The 23,595-nt window shown below is 35.7% G+C and overlaps 2 protein-coding genes across 2 annotated transcripts; both read left to right on the top strand.

Annotated features, from left to right (window-relative positions):
- Positions 1-2,111: 2,111 nt before the first annotated feature.
- Positions 2,112-5,417, top strand: PHYBLDRAFT_143734 (hypothetical protein; the record flags this gene model as incomplete). Its single annotated transcript, XM_018431053.1, has 7 exons — positions 2,112-3,449; positions 3,530-3,664; positions 3,771-3,912; positions 3,969-4,083; positions 4,202-4,586; positions 4,655-4,768; positions 4,851-5,417. The coding sequence occupies 7 exons, from the start codon at positions 2,112-2,114 to the stop codon at positions 5,415-5,417; spliced, it is 2,796 nt and encodes a 931-aa protein (XP_018293527.1).
- A 1,327-nt stretch (positions 5,418-6,744) lies between these two features.
- Positions 6,745-20,847, top strand: PHYBLDRAFT_86155 (hypothetical protein; the record flags this gene model as incomplete). The annotated part of the gene is made up of 8 exons (XM_018443637.1): positions 6,745-7,030; positions 7,132-7,287; positions 7,354-7,403; positions 7,463-7,676; positions 12,766-12,894; positions 12,978-14,296; positions 17,889-17,940; positions 20,729-20,847. Coding segments are annotated over 8 exons (2,325 nt in total), but the record flags the coding sequence as incomplete, so codon positions are not given.
- Between the last annotated feature and the right edge of the window lie 2,748 nt (positions 20,848-23,595).

The following is a 23,595-nucleotide window of genomic DNA, read 5'->3' as shown; positions in this document are numbered from 1 at the left end:
TCCACATCTTTGAAAGCAGAGCAAAATATTCTTTGCTGCACAATTTTAATCATAATAATGACACGAACATAAAAGTATAAAGTTATAAATATATGCATCTTTTTTTTTTATTGGTAACTACAATTTCAGGTACAATTTTTTTTTGTTCAAAAAAAAACAACTGACCATGTAGACATCCGATTATTATTATTAATTTTTTGTGATTTTGGGAATAGTATATATATATATATATATATATATATATATATTAATATTTCATCTAAAAAGTTATAACAATCAATTCATACTTCTTTACACTGAAATACTTTAACGTTTTAATAGCAAGATAAAGATTCGGTTCTACAGCGTTGGACATATAAAAGAACATAAAAATATAATATTTCGTTTAATTTGTCTTGTTTCAAAATACTAAGCAAAATAAACTCAACGCTCAAAACATTAGTAACACCGGTGGAAAATAATTTATTCAAGTACAACTGTTTATATCATTTGCGAATAAAATTGATCTGTAGTAAGCTCAAGTTCCGTGTCACTCTTAAATAACCGACTTACATTCCTTTTCATTCTCAAGGCTATTTGTTGACAAAAGAAGCTATTATTTACCATGCCAAGTCCAAGTGTTACTCAAATAAAAGGGATAAGCATGTTGGCAAATTTGGTAGTTTATTGAAGGATTTTATCATGTCTTGATTTATTGCAATATTAAATCAAGAAGAAGCAAAAGTGTTCAATATGATGATATTGATGATGATATTCTGTGGTTCGGATATTGACCCGGCTGTTTCCTTTTAAGATTGATAGAGAGATAAAGAAAAAGACAAAAGAAGAAGAAGCTCTGTCAGGGATGGAGTGATGTTGATCACCAACCCAGGTGGCTCAAAATAATAATAATCAATTGTATATATAGGAAGACTAATGATCTCAAAAGGCAATAAAACAACAATCCCAGAAGCAGAAATATTAGGTAGTGTCGTTGGGAGTTCTAATCTATTGCTTCCAAAAGAAGAAATCAGGGCAATTCATGTCTCACACAGTTTTCCTGGCATATTTTATTCATCTTTCCTTCACGATACATTGAATAAATAGGCTGTATCTCCATAAAAATCTATTTACAGTAGCTATAGATTAGGAACAATATATAGAAGACATACATACATCAAAAGGAGTGCAGCTTGCACACATGTATATACTATGAAAATTCATTATCCTGACTATATATATATATGAATGTGTGTGTGTGTGTAAGAGATTCTACCTGTCCTTATTGGATTTGCTTCCTTATTCTGTTTTATCAAGAGAGTGAACTTATAGTTTTGATGCTTTTGTTTTGCTTTGTTTTTCAGGATGTAGAATGCTACACTATTGTTGCTACACACAAGACTGGTATATATTTCATGTGTCTGTTGGTAGATACGTGTAAAGACTGTGGATCTCATACATTTATTCTTTTACGATGAGTAATTGTTGATATCAAATGTATATATTTGATTGCTAAAAAAATATGGCTCAATATTTTACACAAGCTTAAACCGGTAGGTACAAAAGTGTTAATAAGGGCATGAGCAAATTTGTATAGAGTAGATATATACATAGGTTATGATATGTTATGCTATGCTACTTTAGAACAAAAGGATCCACACAATACAAGTTACACCAAGGCACTGTGTTTATAATGACAGCATGATACTTAACAAAATATAGTCTATATATCTTGTTAATCAAACAGGGCTTTGAGTAGATAACTTTTCTTCGCTTGTTCGTTCAAGAAGAGATTGCTGATAAATCTGGGATGATTTAATCTGTTATTACCATTTTTCGATTTAAAGAGGTGAAAATTGAGAAGTACAAAATTATGTTGCTATAAACTAGTCCACCTTTTTGTGTAAAAAGGGCATCATTGGCAAGTAAATCTTATTGGCTAAAATAAATCTTCACCTCTTTTTTTATTATTATTGCCGATGATTATTCACGAATGATGACCCCTATTATTTCTTTTAGTGCATCGATTTTTTTTTTGGCTTTCATTCTATTCGTTCTCTTTAAATTTCTTCTTCTTCTTCTTCTTTTGCTTTATTTGTCTTTTTTTCTCTTTTTTTTTTTCTTTAAAAAGAATGGCCTCTAAACAGAACCAAGTACCTTTCCATAGCACTGCCAACATAAGACACTCTCAGAGTCATTGGCGTAGAGACTCGGGAACAACTTTTGCAGCACGAAAGATTGAAGTGGCGTCCCTAGTTATTCGGTCGACCACCCAACAACCCTTGTTTGCCGACCATCGTCTCAGCACCACGCGTGCCACACACACACACCGCCCAGCAGATGCGTTCGATCATCTACTAAATACAACCCGTTCAGTTCTTCAACAGGCAAAGAAATCAGAACGCAAGACGGTCCAGTTCAGTGACAGAGACCAGGTCTATGAAATCGAGAGATATGAGTCGCTTATTGAACCAGAAACACCTATGGATGAGACGGATGAGATATTTAGTACCGGAAACGATTATCACAGCGATACCTCGGCAGAAAGTCAAAGTGAAAGTGAAACCGAAACCGAAATCAAAATCAAAATCAAAATCAAAAACGAAAAAGATATTATTGGAATTGAAAGCTTGAGTGAGAGCGAGAGTGAAAGTGAAAGGGAGAGTGATAATGAACTTCTTTCTGAAGCCGCTAGTCTAAAGTCCATATTATATTCATCGTCACACACTCCCCACAGAGTACCAAAGAAAATCAAAGATGATCTGTTGATCGAGTTTGCCAGACTCAAACAGAGCAGACGTGCCCACTTCCAGGAAGTATCCGAACCCCGGGAACCCAAGCCTTTGACCGATAACTATTCTCTCGATCTGATACAGCAACAGATTATGGAAGCCATCGAAAGAGCCAAACGTTTCAACCTACAATCCCAACCTACACCTACAAATCCTACAAATCCTACCAAACCTCAACTCACCATTGCACTCGAGCCTAAAATTGAACCCAAAAGCATTCCGAAACTAGACATATATCACTATGATAATGATAACGATAATGATAATAGTAGTATATCTTTTTCTCGACCACTGCTGACAAAAGAATCATTTTCAGACCCAGACACGGTTGTGTACAACCGTCGACCACCCAACATACGTAGCTTTAGCACAAGTTCCAGTATAGCTAGCTCCCTATTAATAATCGAAGAAACCCCAGAGGACAACAAAGAAGATGGCTCTAATATCTCGATCAGCTCATCTGAGCCTTCAACACAAAGCATAAATGAACCTGAAGTGTCAGAGACATCGTGGGAGGATACTAAGCCTCACGTGTTGGCATCCTCTTCTGCTGAGCAAAATTATAACGATTCATTGCTTGAAAGTCCAGCTGATTGTGGTACTACTTTTAACACGATTAATGCCACCACAGCCAGTATAACTACTAGTACAGCTGGCACTACTATTGGAACACTTGATGTGAGCCCAAAAACCGTTTTATCCACCAATTTTCTTTATCTTTTATAGTAATCTAATTATTACCGATCACAAAACAATAGTCTGATCCAACTCAAGACCTTCCATCACGTGCCTCCACGCCATTGACATATTCTGAATCTGTCAGTACCGACCGCACACGAACCTACAGTCAGGATATATTACCATTTTATGATGAGTCTATATCTACCTCTTCCGTATGTATAGCAGCAAGATGGTCGATTGTTTCTAAAGCAATATACATATATACATATTCGCCGTCTCTGTACATGACCTCCCTTATTATTATTATTGGATCTTTAGATGAACTTGAAACTCTTTCCGCTCGGACTTTACAACAAACGATCCATAGAAAGTCTATCAGGAATAGATGAGTCAGTCTACAAAGGCCGCCTTTACATCAAGATAGATGCTGCAAAAGACCTTGATTTTCCCGTAACAAAAGGTAGATAATTAATATAAAGACAAATAATGTTTTGTGAAATAATTATTCTTTCTTAGATTCTCCCAAGATTCGATGTGTTTTAAATAATGGTACAAAAGAACAAGCAACAGCGTATTGTCCAATGAAGCACACCATTGCATTTCAGCAAGAGTTCTACATGCACGTAACACTGTCTTTGATTAATGCTATTATTTTAAATAGAAGATAAAACGAATTGAACCTGCCCTCGCTCTCTCTTTTCTATATATATGCTCAATATGCTCAATTTTATATGTATCTATAAAAATAGAGATGTAGATGTGACATCCGAGTTCACATTGGTACTTCAAGCTCAAGAACCAACTCCATCGCTTCAGGCATCCCGCTATGATCAATCGTTAAGACGTTTGTGGGATCAGGCCATAAATACTCGCACTACAGATGCTTTACAGCGATATATCCGGCCAATGGACAGAGCAATTGCACAAGCCCGAATATCTATCAAGAACATTGTATCTCAAGCTAGTTCCAGCTCATTTTCGGCCTCCATTGCTCTCGTAAATGGATGGTACCGGAGTGCTGGAAGTAGTCTTTTGGGAAACAAGCTCAAGAAACGTAGTAGTTTGATAGGCCAAGAAAAAGCAGTTGGAAAAATGGAAGTTCAATTCTTCTTCTTACCTGATTCTGACGTAGAGGTAAATATATAGATATAGATATATATATTTCTTTTTCTTATCTTTTGATATGTAATTTAAATCATAAGATGGACAATCTTCCATCTACAATGAACGAATGCGAAGAAGCCTATTCTATTCAAAAATTCCATCTTACATGTTGGAAGACAGGTTCTATGACTCAATTTGGAGGAGATGCCAAGGTAAGAAGAAGAAGAAGAATAAAATAACATCTGGCATGGATTTAAATATTATTTCTCCTATAATAATACTATTCTTTTTTAGTCATGGCAAAGACGTTTCTACAGATTAGAAGGCGGGTATTTGATTGCTTGTGATGAATCCTCACATACATTTGTTGCTATAATCGATCTCTCAAAAGTCATCCTTCTGGCAGTCAACCACAAAATAATTATTCATGCCAGTGAACCACAGCAACACAAACGATCTTCATGCTATACCTTTGGACATTATACAAAATCTAGCACTTCTCTCTTGCCACATCTCTTACATGCTACACTTGAACAATCCAACAAGACAATTGAAAACGGGTATGGATATGGGAGCGAATACGAATACGGAAATGAAGATAGTGGTGGTGGAAGAGATGATAACAATAACAGTATTAATAGTAATAGTAATAACGATACCGACACCGACACCGACAAAAGTAGTTTCCAATGTGTATTTGGAAACGGTGATAAGATCGAATTCTCTTGCGATTCTCAAAGGGATTGTGAGCGATGGCTGGATGTGCTCAAAGTAATCATTGGACGAGTACCCACTTGGCCAAAATGGCTCAAAAGTAGTGATTCTTATCAGATACCTCAACTAAATACCACATTATCTTGATTATATGTATTCTAATATTTCTAATATAAATCTGTATTATTATTATTAAAATGTAAATGTAAATTAAATTCGATAATCTATATCAATCAAACACCCATAGATTTTACAGGCTACCGAAAGAAGAGAAATGTTAAAGGGACCTTTTTTTTTGCCATTTAGAAATTAGCTTTTAATTTTTATTTATTTTAAAGAAATACCATTTCTAGCTCTAATAATATTTGACTAATCAAAGTCAAAAATTACCTAAAATAATAGATATAAATGTACTTTGCCAGATTACTTTTAGTAAAGTCTCATGCAAGAATATTCACGGTCCACGGCAAAGTTATTAAAAACTCAGTCTCAGTCTTTCTTGCGTATAAAATAATGCATAAACTGCTATATACATGTTCTGCATCTCTTTTCTCTTCCTCTACCTATAGATATTAGATATTAGATATTAGATATTAGATATTAGATAGCAATTAGTAGCTAGTGATTATATATATATATATATATTAGACAGCAATTGCATTTTGTTTTTAATGACCAAATCAAAAAAAAATGAATAGTAGTTTGAGATAAATACATGCAAAACAAAATCTAAAATTTCAGCAAAAAAAAATTAGTTAAAAAAAATCCCAGAATATTAATATAAATGTCTATCTAAAAGAAACTTTACTGTATTATCTATAGATCAGACTTACATAGTAATCCTTATAACACTTCTTCGAGTCTCTTTAACTTACCACAACTATGTTTAGTATCAAGAGATTCAGATCACACACAAGAAGTCTTCCTGTATACTCCGTTATGTTGCACAGCAGTAATACATCTCTTGTATATTTGTCATTTCCGACAACTTTATTCACATTTAAAGAAAAGAGTAATATTCGGAGTACGACTGTATTTTCTGAATAATAAAAAAAAAAGTGCACCAATTTACTATGTGAGACAGAAAGTAGCTGCCCAATTTTCTCTATGTAAATGCTATAAACGTTTCACCAGCGTATATCAATTAGCTTGTGAATACATAAAATGGTATAGCAGTCTTAATATAACAATATATACTCACCAGTTTTTTTCCAGTCCTTCTTTCTCTTCTCTATTACTTTTTTTTATGAAACGGCGGCCTCTCTCTCTCCTCTCTGTTTTTGCAGCAGGTGTCTGCTTTGCTGTCATTGTCTTAGTTGCTCCCTCGAAAGCTATTTCTCACCATAAATATAAGACATCTAGTCATGAAGCTGTTCCCAACCGTTATGTTATAGAATTCAACTACGGGGATTCCAAATCTGCAGACAGCTTTGTACATCTATTTCAGACCAAGTTCAAGAATTCCAAGATCCATATCACCGAGAGATTTGAACATGATCTCTTTAACGGTATCTCGTTTGATCTCAACGGACTTGACAGCAAAGAACTCAAAGCTGCTCTCGAAGCTGTTCTCGATCATACTCATGTCAAGGCAGCCTATCCTGTCAGGATTATTAGACGTTCGGAAGTTATGATTGAAAAGACCGTATCAAAGAGAGAAAGTTTATCTAGTCTTCCACATGGAATGACACAAGTTGATCGTGTTCACTCGGAGCTCAAAATATTTGGCAAGGGCATCAAGGTTGGTGTCATTGACTCTGGTAAGAGATTTCTCTTTATTTTCTTATGTCTTTATTTAGAGAGTATATTTATATGTATGTGTATATATGACTAGTCAAACACACGTACTCTGAATAATTAGGTGTCGATTATCTCCATCCTGCTCTTGGGGGAGGTTTTGGTAAAGGGTTCAAGGTTCAATATGGCTACGATCTTGTTGGTAATGAGTACACTGGCGAAAACTCTCCTATACCCGGCCCAGATCCACTGGATAGCTGTACAGTTGAATCTGGCGCAAGTGGTACGTCCCTACTTTAAGTAGTCTTTTTTACAGCTGGATCTTATATAAAAATGAAAATACTAGGTCATGGAACACACGTTAGTGGTATTATTGCTGGTTATGATGCTAAAACAGTGAGTTTATAGTGCTCTACTGCTCTGAACATGCATATCTAATCATTTATATTATGTAGAACTTTACTGGTGTTGCTCCTCAAGCCACACTTGGTATGTGGCGTATATTTGGCTGCAAAGGTTTTGCTGCGAGTGATGTTATTGTTAAGGCTTTATTAATGGCATATGATGCTGGCATGGATATTATATCTGCATCTGTGGGCGGGGACGATGCCTGGAGCAATAGTCCTGAAGCTATTGTTGCTCAACGTATTGCTAAAAAGGGAGTTCCATGTAAGTCTAAGATTGTAACATAAGTTAGAGAAGTTTTGTACACAATATCAAGCCCTTATATTAATATGAATTGATCCAATTTAATACAATACAATACAATATTATTTATTCAAGTTATTGTTTCTTCTGGTAATGTCTTTTACGCTGGTGACCGTACAGCTTTTACTGTTACTGCACCTAGCACCAGTAAAGACGTTTGGTCTATTGCCTCTGCCGAAAATGCTTACTACAAAGTAAACTACTTTAATGTCAGTTCAATCTCAAAAAGAATCGGTAAGTTTTTTTTTAAAAAAATATACTTGGCATAAATCTGATAAAGCTACTGATATCTTTTTATCTAGTATGTGCAACAGTATCCTTGAATTTGGTTAATGGTGCTATTTTCGCTGGCGACAAGAATGTTGGCAGTAAAAATGATGCTTGCAATGCTTCTACTGTTCCTGATCTTAAGGGAAAAATTGCTCTTGTTCAACGTGGTGGTTGTGATTTCATTGAAAAGAGTTTAAACGTTGCTAAAGCTGGTGCGATTGGCTTAGTTATTTACAACAACTACGGTGACTCTATTTTTGTACCTGCAAAATTTGAAACAACTATTCCAATTATTGGCATCTCGGCTGCAGACGGCCTTGCTATTTTGGCTGGAATCAAGGCTGGAACAGAAATCTTGACATTTGATCCCAACCCACATTACTTGCCTAGAGATAATGGATATCTTATTTCTGACTTCTCCAGTATCGGTGCATCTAATGAGCTTGATCTTAAGCCTAATATTGCTGGTGTCGGTGGCCAAGTATTTTCCACTCTTCCTCGATACCGCGATAATTGGGGTTTCATGTCTGGTACTTCTATGGCTGCACCTTATGTTTCTGGCTCTATCGCTTTGTTCATTGAGGCCAAGGGTTTCAAGAGAAACAATAAAGTCATATCCCGTCAGTTCAAGAACTATGCAATGAAGCTTGTTCACACCAAGGGTAATAGTGTCATTGAAAGTCCTCTTCTTCAAGGCGCTGGTCTTGTTCAAGTCTATGATGCTATTTCTGGAAAAGTCAGTGTTTCTCCTACCCAGATCAGTTTCAACGACTCCTCCTCATTTGCCAAGTACAAGACCCAAACATTGACCATCCACAATACCGGCAAGGCCCGTGCTGTCTTTAAGGTTATCAATGAGCCTTCTATTGCGCTCGCTCCTTACAACCGCTCAGGTCAAGGATATGCAATTGTTGGTCCTGTTGGATTCTCTAATGCCAAGGCAAAGCTTATCTTCTCCAAGACATCTGTTACAATTAACTCTGGTCAAAAGGCAACAGTTCGGGTCACTGTTGTTCCTCCTAAAACTAATCCCAAAGACCACATAATTTATGGTGGCTACATTCGTTTCAAGACCAGTAACCACGAGTCTGCAATTGATGCTACCGTTCCCTACTTTGGCATTGTTGGTAGACAGTGTGATCTTCCTCTTTTTGATTTAAATTATCCATACTTGTCTGACTCAAAAGGTAAAAGATTTTACTCCAAGAGTCAGACTTATATATATGATCGCAGCAACAACGCTACTACGCCCAGCATTGTCTATCGACTTCTTACTCCCACGGCTATGTTTGATGTTGATGTCCTGAATGCTAAAACCAAAAAGTCAATTGGAAAAACCATGACCAACTCTTTTTACCTCAACCGTAATTCGAACTATGGAGATATATTCAAATCTAACATAACCTGGGATGCAACCTATGTATCTACAGAGCTTTCAGGTACTCAAAGCGAAATTCCTGTTCCTTCAGGGACGTATATCCTTAGTCTGAGAGCACTCAAGCTTCTCGGAAACCCTGATGACCCCAAAGACTGGGAGACTTTTCAGACTAGCCCTATTTCTGTAATAAACAAAATTAATTTAGAAAGCGATCCTAGTTACATACATGTAGTAATATATTTAATTCTCTTATTATTTATTTAAGCGTATAGAACAGTATGATTTTGTTCTAAAATACAATTTGTACTAATAAAAAAAAGGCGTTGGTCATACTCTAAGAGGTTGAAGATAACTTGTGTATAAAATGTGCTGATATTAATTTTCTTATTATTAATAGTTAACTTACTGTATATAAACTGCGTGCTGTGGTAAAGAAATAAGAAAGCTTGCATATCTACTTTATTCTAACATATAAAACAATACATTAATCTTCAAAGTGCGGTTATTAAGTGAGTTCATTGCTCAATATTCTCTGTCCCTGTTACCCAGCCATTTAAAAGGGGGCCGCATCATCATAACACGGTGTATGTGTTTCATTTTTACGTTAAAAATTCTGCTTCTAAGAAAATGAGTTTATTGTTATTTTCTTTAGTCAATAAATTTTATTTAGCATGACTATCTTCAATTTTGTAGGCTTTTATAAAAACGATGAAGGGCTGGATTAAATGCCGGGCTTGTTTATGTATTCGATAGTATCTATATATTCTACTAATATAAAATTAATTAAAGCTTTTGGTTGAGATCAATAATATATTACTCATACAGGTACTTCATTAAATGGATAATTCATTATAGAAATTTTAATCTATCGTGTTATAGGTCCCATAACTAGACAATACAACTCTACATTGGGAATTTTGTTCTTAAAACCTAGCGGCTTTTTCCTTGCTATTTACGAAAGAAAGAATGTCTCTGATACTCATATATGGTGTTTGACTTTGATTTATATACATATCTTTGTGAGAACCATTTTGTTTTATAGTCATATTTTATTTTGCAAGCCCTTTTGTGACTTATAGACCGGAATGGCTCTCCTCAATATATTAAGCATAATGCTATATATTACAATTATTTTTGTTAAGGTCTGCTTACTATACGTTTCTACTAAGAAGAAAATCCAAAAGAAAGAACAGTTATTTGATATGTTTTTAATATAATTTTATCTTTGGAGTACATCATATATCAAAAAAACACACATATTATTATGTACACAATCTCTATACTTGTATATCCGTGCTATTACTAAAAGTAATTCTCAAGTTTAATTGAGAATTCACTCTGTGAGCATCAGTATACTTCTTTAAAAGTAAAACTTCTTTTCTTGTGCTGATAATCCTTTAATAGTACCAAGATAATATGTTTTCTCTCTTTGTTTCTTTAGGTTATTTAACATTGTTCAAGATTATTTCCATAAAGAAAAACAATATCGATATCCGTAATGTAATATAAGAATATATACAGTAGTAATAATAATAGTAAAGCTAAATTGTTACAATATACACTCTAGCCCAATGGAGCCTACTGGATTGCCGCCATTATCCGAGCATATTCATAAAAAGTGTAACCAAGGCATAATAAAACGCCATTTGTTACCAAGTACAGTGAAAACTTACTATTATGGAAGGAATACAGCTATCGCTAAAAAAAAACATTGATCTTCACGGTCAATGAATTTCACGGCGATCAAGTTCCAACATTTTCCGAATAACCTACGTAGCATTGTGCAGATTATATCAAGAAGTCATGATTTCTATTATTACTGACATTTATTATCCTAAACTCGAATTGGATATTTTCTTGATAAAGCACTTTCACTAGATCTATTCCGGGATAATTATATGTCAATTGTAACTCTCTTAGCATTTATTTGTATTACCCTAATTAATGCTTACATTGATGAGGCGTTAGAAATAGCTGTCAAATGTTAGAGTATTGCAGCCATATAATTATTTCAAAAGCAAAATGATAGGAGGCAAGTAAACTCTTGCAAAAAAAAAACAAGGTATAAAATAAATTTTGTAAACTACCGTATGCTCATCAGCTCTCCCAAACACTTCCTTTCCTTCTGTCTCCCTCCTTCCACCATGAAGCAACGATCATTTTTTGGCCTTCCCCTTTTCGGAGCAGGTGCCTGTCTTGTTGCCCTTGTTTTTGTTGCTCCTTCAGAAGCCCTATCCCACCCTAAATACAATTCGTACGGTGGCGATCTTATTCCCAACCGTTATATTGTGGAATATGATCACGGATATTCCACATCTGCAAACAACTTTGTCCATTCAGTTCAGAGTAAATTTAAGAAGGCCCAAATCCACGTCGCCGAGAGGTTCGAGCATGACATTTTCAATGGAATCTCTTTTGGTCTCAATGGTCTCAATAATATTGAGCACGATGCTGCTCTCGAGGCAGTTCTTGATCACGATAACGTCAAAGCTGTTTATCCCGTCAGAATTATTAGGCGCCCCAATGTTACTGTTGAGAAGCTGTCCTCCAAGACAAGAAATATTTCCAACCTTCCCCATGGAATGACCCAAGTTGATCGTGTTCACGCCGAGCTCAAAAAGTTTGGCAAGGGTATCAAGATTAGTGTTGTAGACTCTGGTAAACTTTATAAAGAAAAGGCTACATTTATGAGGATTGCATATCTAAGAAAAATTTACTTTTATATTAAGGTGTCGATTATCTTCATCCTGCTCTTGGCGGAGGCTTTGGCAAAGGATTCAAAGTCCAATTCGGCTATGATCTAGTCGGTAACGCCTACACTGGTGCAAATTCTCCTGTTCCTGACGCAGATCCTCTAGACAGCTGTACAGCTGAATCTGGCGCAAGTGGTGTGTTCTTCTTTTGTATACTTCTCTTGTAGCTGGATCTCATAGAGCGATTAAAAAAATATTAGGTCATGGAACACATGTTAGTGGTATTATTGCTGGCTACGATGCTAAGACAGTGGGTTCATTTTTCTGAGCACTATAAATAGGTATAGTTAAATAATTATACTATATGTTATAGAACTTTACAGGTGTTGCTCCTCAAACCACACTTGGTATGTGGCGTGTATTTGGTTGCAAATGATATACTGGTGATGATATTATGATTAAGGCTTTCTTAATGGCATATGATGCTGGTATGGATGTTATTTCGGTTTCCATTGGTGATACCAATGCCTGGAGCCATAGTCCTGATACCATTGTTGCTCAGCGTATTGCTGAAAAGGGTGTTCCATGTAAGACAAATACAGTAATATAGCTTTAAAAAAAAACTCTGCATATTACATTAGATTTCTGTAAAAACATAAACTAATTAAATTAAATTAAATTAAATTAAATACTCTAATATATATTCTAGTTATTGTTTCTACGGGTAACTCTGGTAGTGATGGTGCTTTTACTGTTGGTATACCAAGTATCGGTAAAGACGTCTGGTCTATTGCCTCTGTTGAAAATGCGTACTACAAAATAAACTACTTCAAAGCCAGTTCAATCTCTAAAAAACTTGGTAAGCATACAAAAATAAACTAAATATAGACTGGATAAAGTAATTAACTTGTCTATATATAGTCTATGCTACCACTTCCTCAAATTTGGTCAGTGGTGCTGTGGTTGCTGGAGACAAAAATATTGGTAGTAAAAGCGATGGCTGTGATCCCTCCACTGTTCCTAATCTTAAAGGCAAACTTGCTCTCGTCCAGCGTGGTAGTTGTACTTTTACTCTTAAGTCTACCAATGTTATTAAAGCTGGTGCTATTGGCTTGGTTATTTATAACGACTATGAAGGCGATGCTTTTACACCTTTGAAGTTTGAATCGACAATTCCTATTGTTAGTATCTCGGCTGCAGGCGGCCTTGCTATTTTGGCTGGAATCAAGGCTGGAACAGAAATCTTGACATTTGATCCCAACCCACATTACTTGCCTAGAGATAATGGATATCTTATTTCTGACTTCTCCAGTATCGATGCATCTAATGAGCTTGATATTAAGCCTAATATTGCTGGTATCGGTGGCCAGATTTACTCTACTCTTCCTCGATTTCTTAACAGCTGGGGTTTTATGTCTGGTACTTCTATGGCTGCACCTTATGTTTCTGGCTCTATCGCTTTGTTCATTGAGGCCAAGGGTTTCAAGAGAAACAATAAAGTCATATCCCATCAGTTCAAGAACTATGCAATGAAGCTTGTTCACACCAAGGGTAATAGTGTCATCGAAAGTCCTCTTCTTCAAGGCGCTGGTCTTGTTCAAGTCTATGATGCTATTTCTGGAAAAGTCAGTGTTTCTCCTACCCAGATCAGTTTCAACGACTCCTCCTCATTTGCCAAGTACAAGACCCAAACATTGACCATCCACAATACCGGCAAGGCTCGTGCTGTCTTTAAGGTTATCAATGAGCCTTCTATTGCGCTCGCTCCTTACAACCGCTCAGGTCAAGGATATGCAATTGTTGGTCCTGTTGGATTCTCTAATTCCAAGGCAAAGCTTATCTTCTCCAAGACATCTGTTACAATTAACTCTGGTCAAAAGGCAACAGTTCGGGTCACTGTTGTTCCTCCTAAAACTAACCCCAAGGATCATATCATGTATGGTGGCTACATTCATTTCAAGTCTGGTAACCACAAGTCTACCCTTGATACTACTGTTCCTTACTTTGGTGTTGTTGGAAAGCAGCGTGACCTCCCTCTTTTTGATGCCAAGTACCCATACCTCTCTGACTCGGACGGAACAAATGTGTTCTCCAAGATCGATACCTATACCTATGACCGCAGCAATAGCACCACTATCCCTTATATTATTTATCGCCTCCTCACTCCCACTGCCAAGTTTGATGTTGACGTCTTGAATGCCAAGACCAAGAAGTCAATTGGAAAAACTATGACTGACTCTGTTTACCTTTCTCGCAATTCTATCTGTTGTGGGGAGAAAATAAAGCAAAATATAATATAGACGAAAGAATTCGTGAGAACTTGTGTAGGTTGTTTATTTCAAAAGAAAAGTAAAGAAATATAAAATTCGATTGTCTTTCTACACGGAACTATCTACTGATATTTATATGTTTTTCTAATTTGTAATTCAGTGTGTGCTTAAGTAATCTTTATCACGATGAGTCATCTTCCAGGAGTATTGTTCTTCTGGAAAGATCCGGAAAGACCAATTGATATGATACTTCTCCAGTCAGATCAGTCCAAGAGTTTTGGTAAAGAAGAGCATTTATGCTATTGGTAATATTTTAGTATTCCGACCCAGATACTCGGGTAATGTTTCATAATATTAGATAGTTGTAGTTGTAGTCTCTCAATTAAGTATTTGTATAATAAAAGAAATATGTAGATGAAATATAATGATGCCATATATATAATGTATATGTATTTGTATATCCCATGTCATGGTGATAATAATAAATAATCAATTATGTGTATGATGATCTGTGTATTAGATAATATCATAAAGGGAGATCCGTTTGACTGGAATAGCTGAGGATATTATTTTATCCTTCAGTCTTACTCTCAGATTCAGCAGTAATCAATACTCATTCACAACATTATCCTCCACCAGATTCAACAATACCTTTTGTTGATTCGGCAATAAAACATTTCATTTACTATTTCATTGTCTGGCCAATTGCTTATTTTATTATAGTCAATCATGCACATAATTTTTGTACTTTATGGAGATCTACACTGTAAACTCAGCTTTGTGGATTACGTGTTCATTTTTTGTTATTTTAATTTTTTGTTGCTCTTCTTTTGTGTAATCTTTCTTCTCTACTCAAAGTGGTAGGAAGTGTTCTTTTCTTGTGCTCATCGTTATTGTTACTTTTACCATTTAGTCTTGAAGTGTGAACTATTTTCTTTTTTGAGGATGCACTTTTGTTAATCAAGTCTTCAGCTCTCTCATTCTCTAAACGTTCCAACTCTCTAACTTTCTTCCAATATTTTTGTACAATTGTGGAATCGGTAAAGTCTTCAGCCTTTTGCCATGTATTAGCGCGTTCGCCATAGCCAGCCCATTTGACCAAATATTCTCGTTGACCAGCAGTACCACGATGATCTCGAATGTCTTCAACTTTGTAGAGCTCATTCTCAATTGTTGATTCATCGATGGTGACCATCTTGAGTTCTGAGGGTGTATAATTTTGGTGTAACAATTCACCTTGCTCATCCTTTAACTCATACGATCCTCCTTTATTCTTTCGAACCACTGTATATGGACCTTCATAAATAGGTGCCAATTTATTTGATCGATGTGGTAATCTGACCATAACGTGTGTTCCTTTGGGGATGTCGATTAGGATATTTTTGTGATCATATTTCTTTTTTAATTCCTCATTAATCCTTAACACACGTTCGTTAATGGCAGGGAATATAATATTTTTCATATGATCAATCTGCTTCTCTAGCTCATCAATTGTAACTGTGGCTTTTGGAAGAGAGTATTTATCTTTGTCACCATACTCATCAGGCACATTGACTCTGCGAGCATACATTAATGAAAACGGCGCACTTAGTGTTTTTTGAGGAATATGTCTATTGATACACAGCTGAACAATCGGTAGATAGTGACATCAGTCATTGCTGTTCGCTCTCATCATTTTACGTACAGTATTCTCTGCAATTTTTACACTGGCTTCGGCAATACCATTTCCTTGTGGGTGATATGCTGTCGAATATCTTCGATCAATCCCAAGCTCTTTAGATAGGCTTGACATTAAAGAGTTTCTAAATTCCAGACCATTGTCACTTTGCATTACTTTGGGAAAACCATAATCTCCAAAAATCTTTATCAATGCTTTAGCTATTGTTGTTGAGTTCTTGTTTGGCAGTGGTCTCAAGATAATGTACTTGGAGCATACATCAACCAGAACTAACATGTACGTGTGTCCATCCTCTGATACAGGGAATTCACCGCATAAGTCAATTGCAATATGATCAAATGGTCGGAATGCTACAACATTAGTCAATGGGTGATAGCCTTTCTTGCTAATATTGTGCTTCTGACATTCAGGGCAAGAACGAATAATCTCTTTAGCCTCTTCATATATATTAGTCCAGTGTAAGCCTTGTGAATGAAGATCATTCACTATAGCTTGACTTCCAAAGTGACCAAACGAATGTGCTTCTTTTAGTAAGCCATTACGCTTTTCTTCAGGAGGTGACATATAGTCGGACGACTCTGAAGCATTTTCGACGAGTTGCGTTGCAAGTACATTTAGCACTCTGTCTTTACTATATTTTTTCTTTTGAACAATAACTCTGTTTTTAGCTTGTAAGTCATTTGTTCTGATTTTTCTCAATCCATCATCCTCCACCAGCTTGTCACTATCCTCTGGAGGATACAAGCGGCTTAGCAAATCAGGTAGTTTATTCAACAAACCAGGAATATGGACCACTTTAAAATCAAAGTCAAGGAGTGTCTCAATCCAGCCAATCATCATCGGATTAGCGATTTTTTGAGTGTGGAGATAAATGAGTGCTCGATGATCAGTAAAAATTGTGAACTGTCGGCCCCACAGAAATGGACAGAATTTTTCAAGCGCCAAAACGACTGCATATAATTCTCTTTTAGTTGTGCTCCATCGTCGCTGCGATGGGCTTAAGGAAGTTGATACAAAGCTGATATATTTATCACGCCCTTGTTCATCTCGCTGAAACAATAAGCAAGCTGCTCCATAAAGGGATGCATCTGTGGCCACATACATTTCACGTGACATATCTGCGTAATGAAGAATTAAATCTTGGTGCAATATGTCTTTTAGTGCTTTAAAGCTTTTCGTCTGCTCATCTGTCCATTGACCAGACACATTCTTGGCATGACTCAAACGTGAAATAGGCTCAGCTACCTTCGAAATCATAGGAATATAATCTCTGAAGTAATTGATCAAACCCATGAATTGCTGAATCTGTTTCGCAGTTGTAGGAATAGGCCATTTGTCAACATTTGTCAACTTTCGCTTATCAACCTTGGTGCCTGTCTCATTGACGACAAAACCAAGCAATCTCACTGAATGTTGAAACCAGACACACTTTTCCGAGTTCAGAATCAACTTCGCGGATGACAATTTTTCAATAACTAATTTTACGTCTTTGACATGCTGTTCAAATGTTTCACTGGCAACAATACAATCATCAACAAAATTCTGTACACAGTCAATCTTATCAAATAAAGTAGCCATGACATGTTGAAATTGTGAAGTAAGCATCTTCAAGCCAAAACAGCCTTTAATAAAGCTATACTGTTGCCCATCTAAGTGAGTGAATGTCAGTTTGTGTACATCCTCAGGTGCAACTTTGAAACGATGATACGCATTGGATAAGTCGAGTGTGGTAAAGAATTTCTTTCCACTTAAGTTTTGAAATATTGTTTGAATTTTTGGAATTGGATAATTGAATGTGGGAGGTAGGATCTGATTTAACAATCGCACATCTAAACACACTCTATGACTGACAATCTCACCAGCTTTGTTTCTCTTTGGAACAAGCAACATTGGACTGTTGAAGGAAGTGTTGGTCTTGGACTTGACAATAGTTCCTGTCTCAAGCCATTCTTTTACTTGCTTGTCAAGTGTTGGTCTTAGAGCGTGCGGTATAGGATACTGCCGTCTGTAAGCCGTCGCACCTTCCTTAGTAGGTAAACGAATAATAGATTCTGATAAAGGACAATATGACTCAACGGGAATATTCTTATTTTCCTCCAGTGATGCTTTAATAGAGCTCATAAATTCTGCTCGTTGCTGTGCTGTGCCAGCTGGCGAATTATCAGGTTCAAACTTTTTCTCTTTATCAATATTTAGATTTTCATAAATGGCGGCATAGTCTTTTGCATTATCTGAATGGACATATTCTCCTTCAATATCATATGCAACATTAATTAATCCAATATTCATCTTTGCCAAAATATCTCTTCCAAGGAGGATATCAAAATTAAAACCCGTATTAAACTCTAACACCTCTGGTGCATGCTTAAAGGTGATGCCATTTATATATTTAAAATTTAAAGGATCAGTTTTTCCTAATCTCTTTGTACTACTATTCTTAGACAGAAAATTAAAGGAACCAATTGAAGAATTTATTTTTGTTATTTGTAAATTGTTATTTAAACATTTCAAATTTATAAACGTGCGGGAACTGCCTGTATCGATCATCCCGATTAACTTCTGGTTCTCTATTATGATTGGAGTTACAAGATTAAACGCATCATTAGCTTTAATTCTTCTCTCAATTCTGTCAAGTAGGTACTTACATTCAAATGATATTTCCTCCATGTCTTCATCTATCCTGTCCTGGATCGTCTTGAGCGTCTGCTCAGACTTATCCTTTGCGGGAGACTGGGATACCATGAGAATTGGCTCATTGTTCTTGCTTTTGCAGACATGACCATGGTAGTAGTTTTCACCACAACGTCTGCAAGGATTGCGACTGTTGGAACTACTGGCTTTGTTCTTGCGGTTGATCAAGGTAAAACACTTGCTGGACTCATGGGTCGGGTTTTTTCCATGGTGCGAGCAGAAAAATGTCTTCTCATGCTTGGTTATCTTGTTGGAATGGTGAAGCTTCTTTCTGGGATGTTCCTCGTTATTCTTCTCAGGTTGCCCACGGGAACCAGGAATCAATCGGGTCGCCTCAGCATAGAGCCTGTTGTCATCCCCAAGGATGTCTCTGCCGATCTGCGTGATCTGCTCTACAGTCCAATCACGCTTGGACTCCCCATTGGGACCAGAGCGGGCCATGGTAACTCTTACCAGTGTTTGCACTGATAAGGTCAGCGAGGCAAGGAAGCGATCAGCGATGCGAGCATCGTCTTTGGGTAAACCAGCATTGTAAACCGCACGGAGGAACTTCTTCGAGTAATCACCGATGGACTCAGTGTTCTTCATCATCATTGTAAAGACCTGGTCTGTGAATCGTCGAGACACCAAGCTGGAACCATGTCTTTTGTTGAAGCATGATTTCGCCGCCTTCCAATCAATACACTTCTTAAGATCCATCTCTACCCATCCGTCATCAGTGTGAGGCAGGCAAAGTGGGAGGAATTTCTTCCAAACTCTCTCGATGTCCAAGGAAGAAGACTCGATCACATTCTTGAAGGTACGTAGGAAATGTCCAACTGATTCAAAAACCTCTTCATTTGGGAAGGGCTTAATAATACTGGAGGCCAATTGGAATTTGGGAAGATCTCTTCTGTTGAGAGTCAACCCTCCTTCACGGCCAGCTCTCTCTGTGTTTGTACCAGGAGAGGCAAGCATCTCGCTGCACTTTTCAAGGCTAGTGATTGCCAATCTTGTGCGCTCGATCCTGCGGAGTGCATCATCAGCTGCTTGCTCATTGTTTGCTACATGAGCAGCGCTGAAGGCCTCGATGTGGTTGCCCAATTCAGCCTTGAGAACGGCCACACAGGAGGAAGCAGTTGCTACTTCTCTACCAACGGGAGGGGAACCAGAACCAGAAACGGAACCAAAACCAGGGGCAGCATCCGGAAAGAGGACGGGCTCACTCAAGTCAGAGAATAATTCATCCGCAGACATGGGGGACAAGGTAGCCTCCTCAGGAACAGGGGTCAAACCAGCGGGAAACAAGTCAGCAGGAGAGTTCATTGTAGTTCACGAAAAAAAATGTTGTGGGGAGAAAATAAAGCAAAATATAATATAGACGAAAGAATTCGTGAGAACTTGTGTAGGTTGTTTATTTCAAAAGAAAAGTAAAGAAATATAAAATTCGATTGTCTTTCTACACGGAACTATCTACTGATATTTATATGTTTTTCTAATTTGTAATTCAGTGTGTGCTTAAGTAATCTTTATCACGATGAGTCATCTTCCAGGAGTATTGTTCTTCTGGAAAGATCCGGAAAGACCAATTGATATGATACTTCTCCAGTCAGATCAGTCCAAGAGTTTTGGTAAAGAAGAGCATTTATGCTATTGGTAATATTTTAGTATTCCGACCCAGATACTCGGGTAATGTTTCATAATATTAGATAGTTGTAGTTGTAGTCTCTCAATTAAGTATTTGTATAATAAAAGAAATATGTAGATGAAATATAATGATGCCATATATATAATGTATATGTATTTGTATATCCCATGTCATGGTGATAATAATAAATAATCAATTATGTGTATGATGATCTGTGTATTAGATAATATCATAAAGGGAGATCCGTTTGACTGGAATAGCTGAGGATATTATTTTATCCTTCAGTCTTACTCTCAGATTCAGCAGTAATCAATACTCATTCACAACACTATCTATGGAGATGGATTTCGTACTAATACCCCGTGGAATGCCACCTATGTTTCCACTCAATTTTCTGGTATTCAAGCCAGTATTCCGGTTCCTTCAGGAACTTATATTCTAAATCTAAAAGCTCTTAAACTCCTCGGTAACCCCAAAGATCCCAAGGATTGGGAAACTTTTCAAACAGGTCCTATTGTTGTAAAGAACTGATTTATAGATTTCAAGTTAATCTAGAGATAAACATATATCACTTTTTATAGTATTTTTAGTGTTTAGCCAATCCTTTTGCAAGCTTTATCTATTACGAAATACAAACTTTAAAAAAAATTGACTTGATGTGAATCAGATACAAATATCCATCATACATTAGGTTTAATCTTTAGAGTCAGACTTTTGTTGGGCTCACAAAAATAAGAGTTAAAGGGCATTTATGTATTAGTAGACAGTGTTTGTGTGGGAAGCTCTATTTATTCCAAATATTTTATTTGGGAAATATGAGTAGCAGGAAAACGCCTTATACAAACTTCATTTGAATTTCTTCATAGGGTCTTACCGACATTGTCTTTAAAAGCCTGAGATTTCTACAGGGGCAACTTTTTGTATATAACAAATGAATATACTGATATTCTAGTTTATACAATATATGTCTGCTTAATACACTACTACATTTGTTAATATTAAGTGTTCAGATACACCTTTCAATCATATACTTCATAATTATATTAAGGTTCTGGACAATGTCTGGAAGATACCAAATAGTGGTATGTGTGTTTTTTATAAGAAGAAATAGAATCTCTTACTATTTCGATAACTTTACATAATTATTTCAAACCTTCAAAAAGGGTGGTGAATCTAGGATATTACAGAGGCTAGGGTGTTTTTATAAAATATGATACAGTTTATTTAAGTATTCTATAGCTCTATACACTATGAATATGTGTATTATAGAGATTTTTAGAAGAGTAGTTGATATACTCTTTAAAGATGTTACTTTTAATCAAAATTCGATTTATACAATGTAAATGTTTAACTCTTTAGTCGATATGTATTTTTGACTTTTTAATAGAATAAAGATAAAACAAAAATCTTTGAATGTACACAAGCCAAGCTTATTGAAATTTACATTACAGTTTAATGGCAGAGATTAAGAAATGTTTGAAACTGTGAAGCCTAGTCAGTTCTTTCAATAAAAAAAAAGAGGAAGCTTTACGAATGTGGGATTTATTAAATAAGAGATACCGGACCCATTTGTGAATATGGACGGACAGGGTCCCTTTTTTGTTGTGCACTACCCAATACAAAAATATTGTAGATAAAGGTTGATAATACTCTATATATAAGTATGTAGACATAATATATAGCCACTCTTAAGCCAGTGGTTTTTTTTTCTTATGATTTTTTAACTTTATTAGAATCTTAAAAGGCTTTAAATAGCTGCAAGTATAAGGAATATATCTACTGTATATTATATTATTTGCGGGTTTCCCTTTCTTACAAAATAGCACCAATGGGATAGTATCTCAGTTCATCTGTAAATGAATATTAATTGCAATTATCTTTAATAGTATCAACTACTATTTATGTCACTTTTTCTCTCAATAAGACCACAATGATCTAGCGCTACAAAACTGGGGTAGTAGAATAAGTTAATTCGCTCATACCTTTGAAAAACTGTAAGATTACCGGGTACACTTATATCCACATACGGTATTCGGTTAATTTTCAGAGCCATTAAAGTATCGATTCTTTTAATATGTTATATGTTGAAAACTCGTATGTTTTGAGCCTACACAATTCTAGATTATCTATGTTTTTTTTCTTGTCTTTGGATTATATATATAGTGCTTTTTTGGGAGTATCTGTTGATTTTAATTATGATGTTAATTAGTATATACCACCATGAAGTAAGATCATATATATATGTATGTTAAAGTATAATTCTGCTTTTATACAAGCTGGTATAGAGTACTATGAATATATTCAATTTTAACTACCTTTTCATTGATCTTTATGTTAACAGTTGGAGTCAGAAATTCTAAAGTATCTTGGAACATATAGATTGAATGATGAAAAATACGTGGATATTTACACGGCTTATTAGTAGTCTTTCGAAAAGCATCTTTTTTTATTATGATATTAATAAATAAAAATACTAATTCGCAAAATTATATTGTAAAGTAACTTATATTATATTGACACATATTATATATCAATGAGCTTGCAAACTGTTGATTATGGCAACCTCAGCACCTGCAATCTGAAATAATATGGCTCTTGCTGCTTAAAATGGAGCACGTAACTTCCCATCCATTTTTAACAATAAATCCAATAGCGCTATTCTCCGTGTGTGCCACCTGAAGTTAATTTTTTTTATATAGTATTGCAATGTGTCTTTCAGATATATTGTAGCAAAGACGCTTTATATTATATGTATATATAATTCTGCTGATTATATATACATATATGTGTGTCTTTATTGGGAGAGAGACTGACAGATAATGTACTTTTTTAGTTAAGGTAAAATGTATAAAGTTATCTAGATATCTAAATATTAGTATCAAATGTGAGAAGAAGAAAAAGGCTCTTTGGATTCTATAATAAATCTTATAATCCGCGTTATTTGTTACTTAAAGTGAAACTAAGCTCTATACAAGGTATATGCTTATAAATTACTGATTTCTTTGGAGATGTAATCGCTCACTTAATAACTTAATCAAAGCAGTTATTTTTATACAAATATAGTATAATTTTTAGACCAATGGGCTGTTACAGATCGTCGCTATTAACTAAGCATATGTAGGATATGTGTGACCAATATATAATAAAAACGACATGCGTTACTAATAACAGTTAAAAGTGACTAATTTGGGTAGAAATATAATCATCATTGATACATTATAAAATATAATATCATTAGGATCTAATATAAGATGACTACTTTTTACAGTAGTG

Source organism: Phycomyces blakesleeanus (genome assembly GCF_001638985.1).
Source record: "Phycomyces blakesleeanus NRRL 1555(-) unplaced genomic scaffold PHYBLscaffold_7, whole genome shotgun sequence".
In the NCBI taxonomy this organism is placed as follows: domain Eukaryota; kingdom Fungi; phylum Mucoromycota; class Mucoromycetes; order Mucorales; family Phycomycetaceae; genus Phycomyces; species Phycomyces blakesleeanus.
The sequence above is the reverse complement of the archived record's forward strand: the minus strand, read 5'-3'. Positions and strand labels throughout refer to the sequence as shown.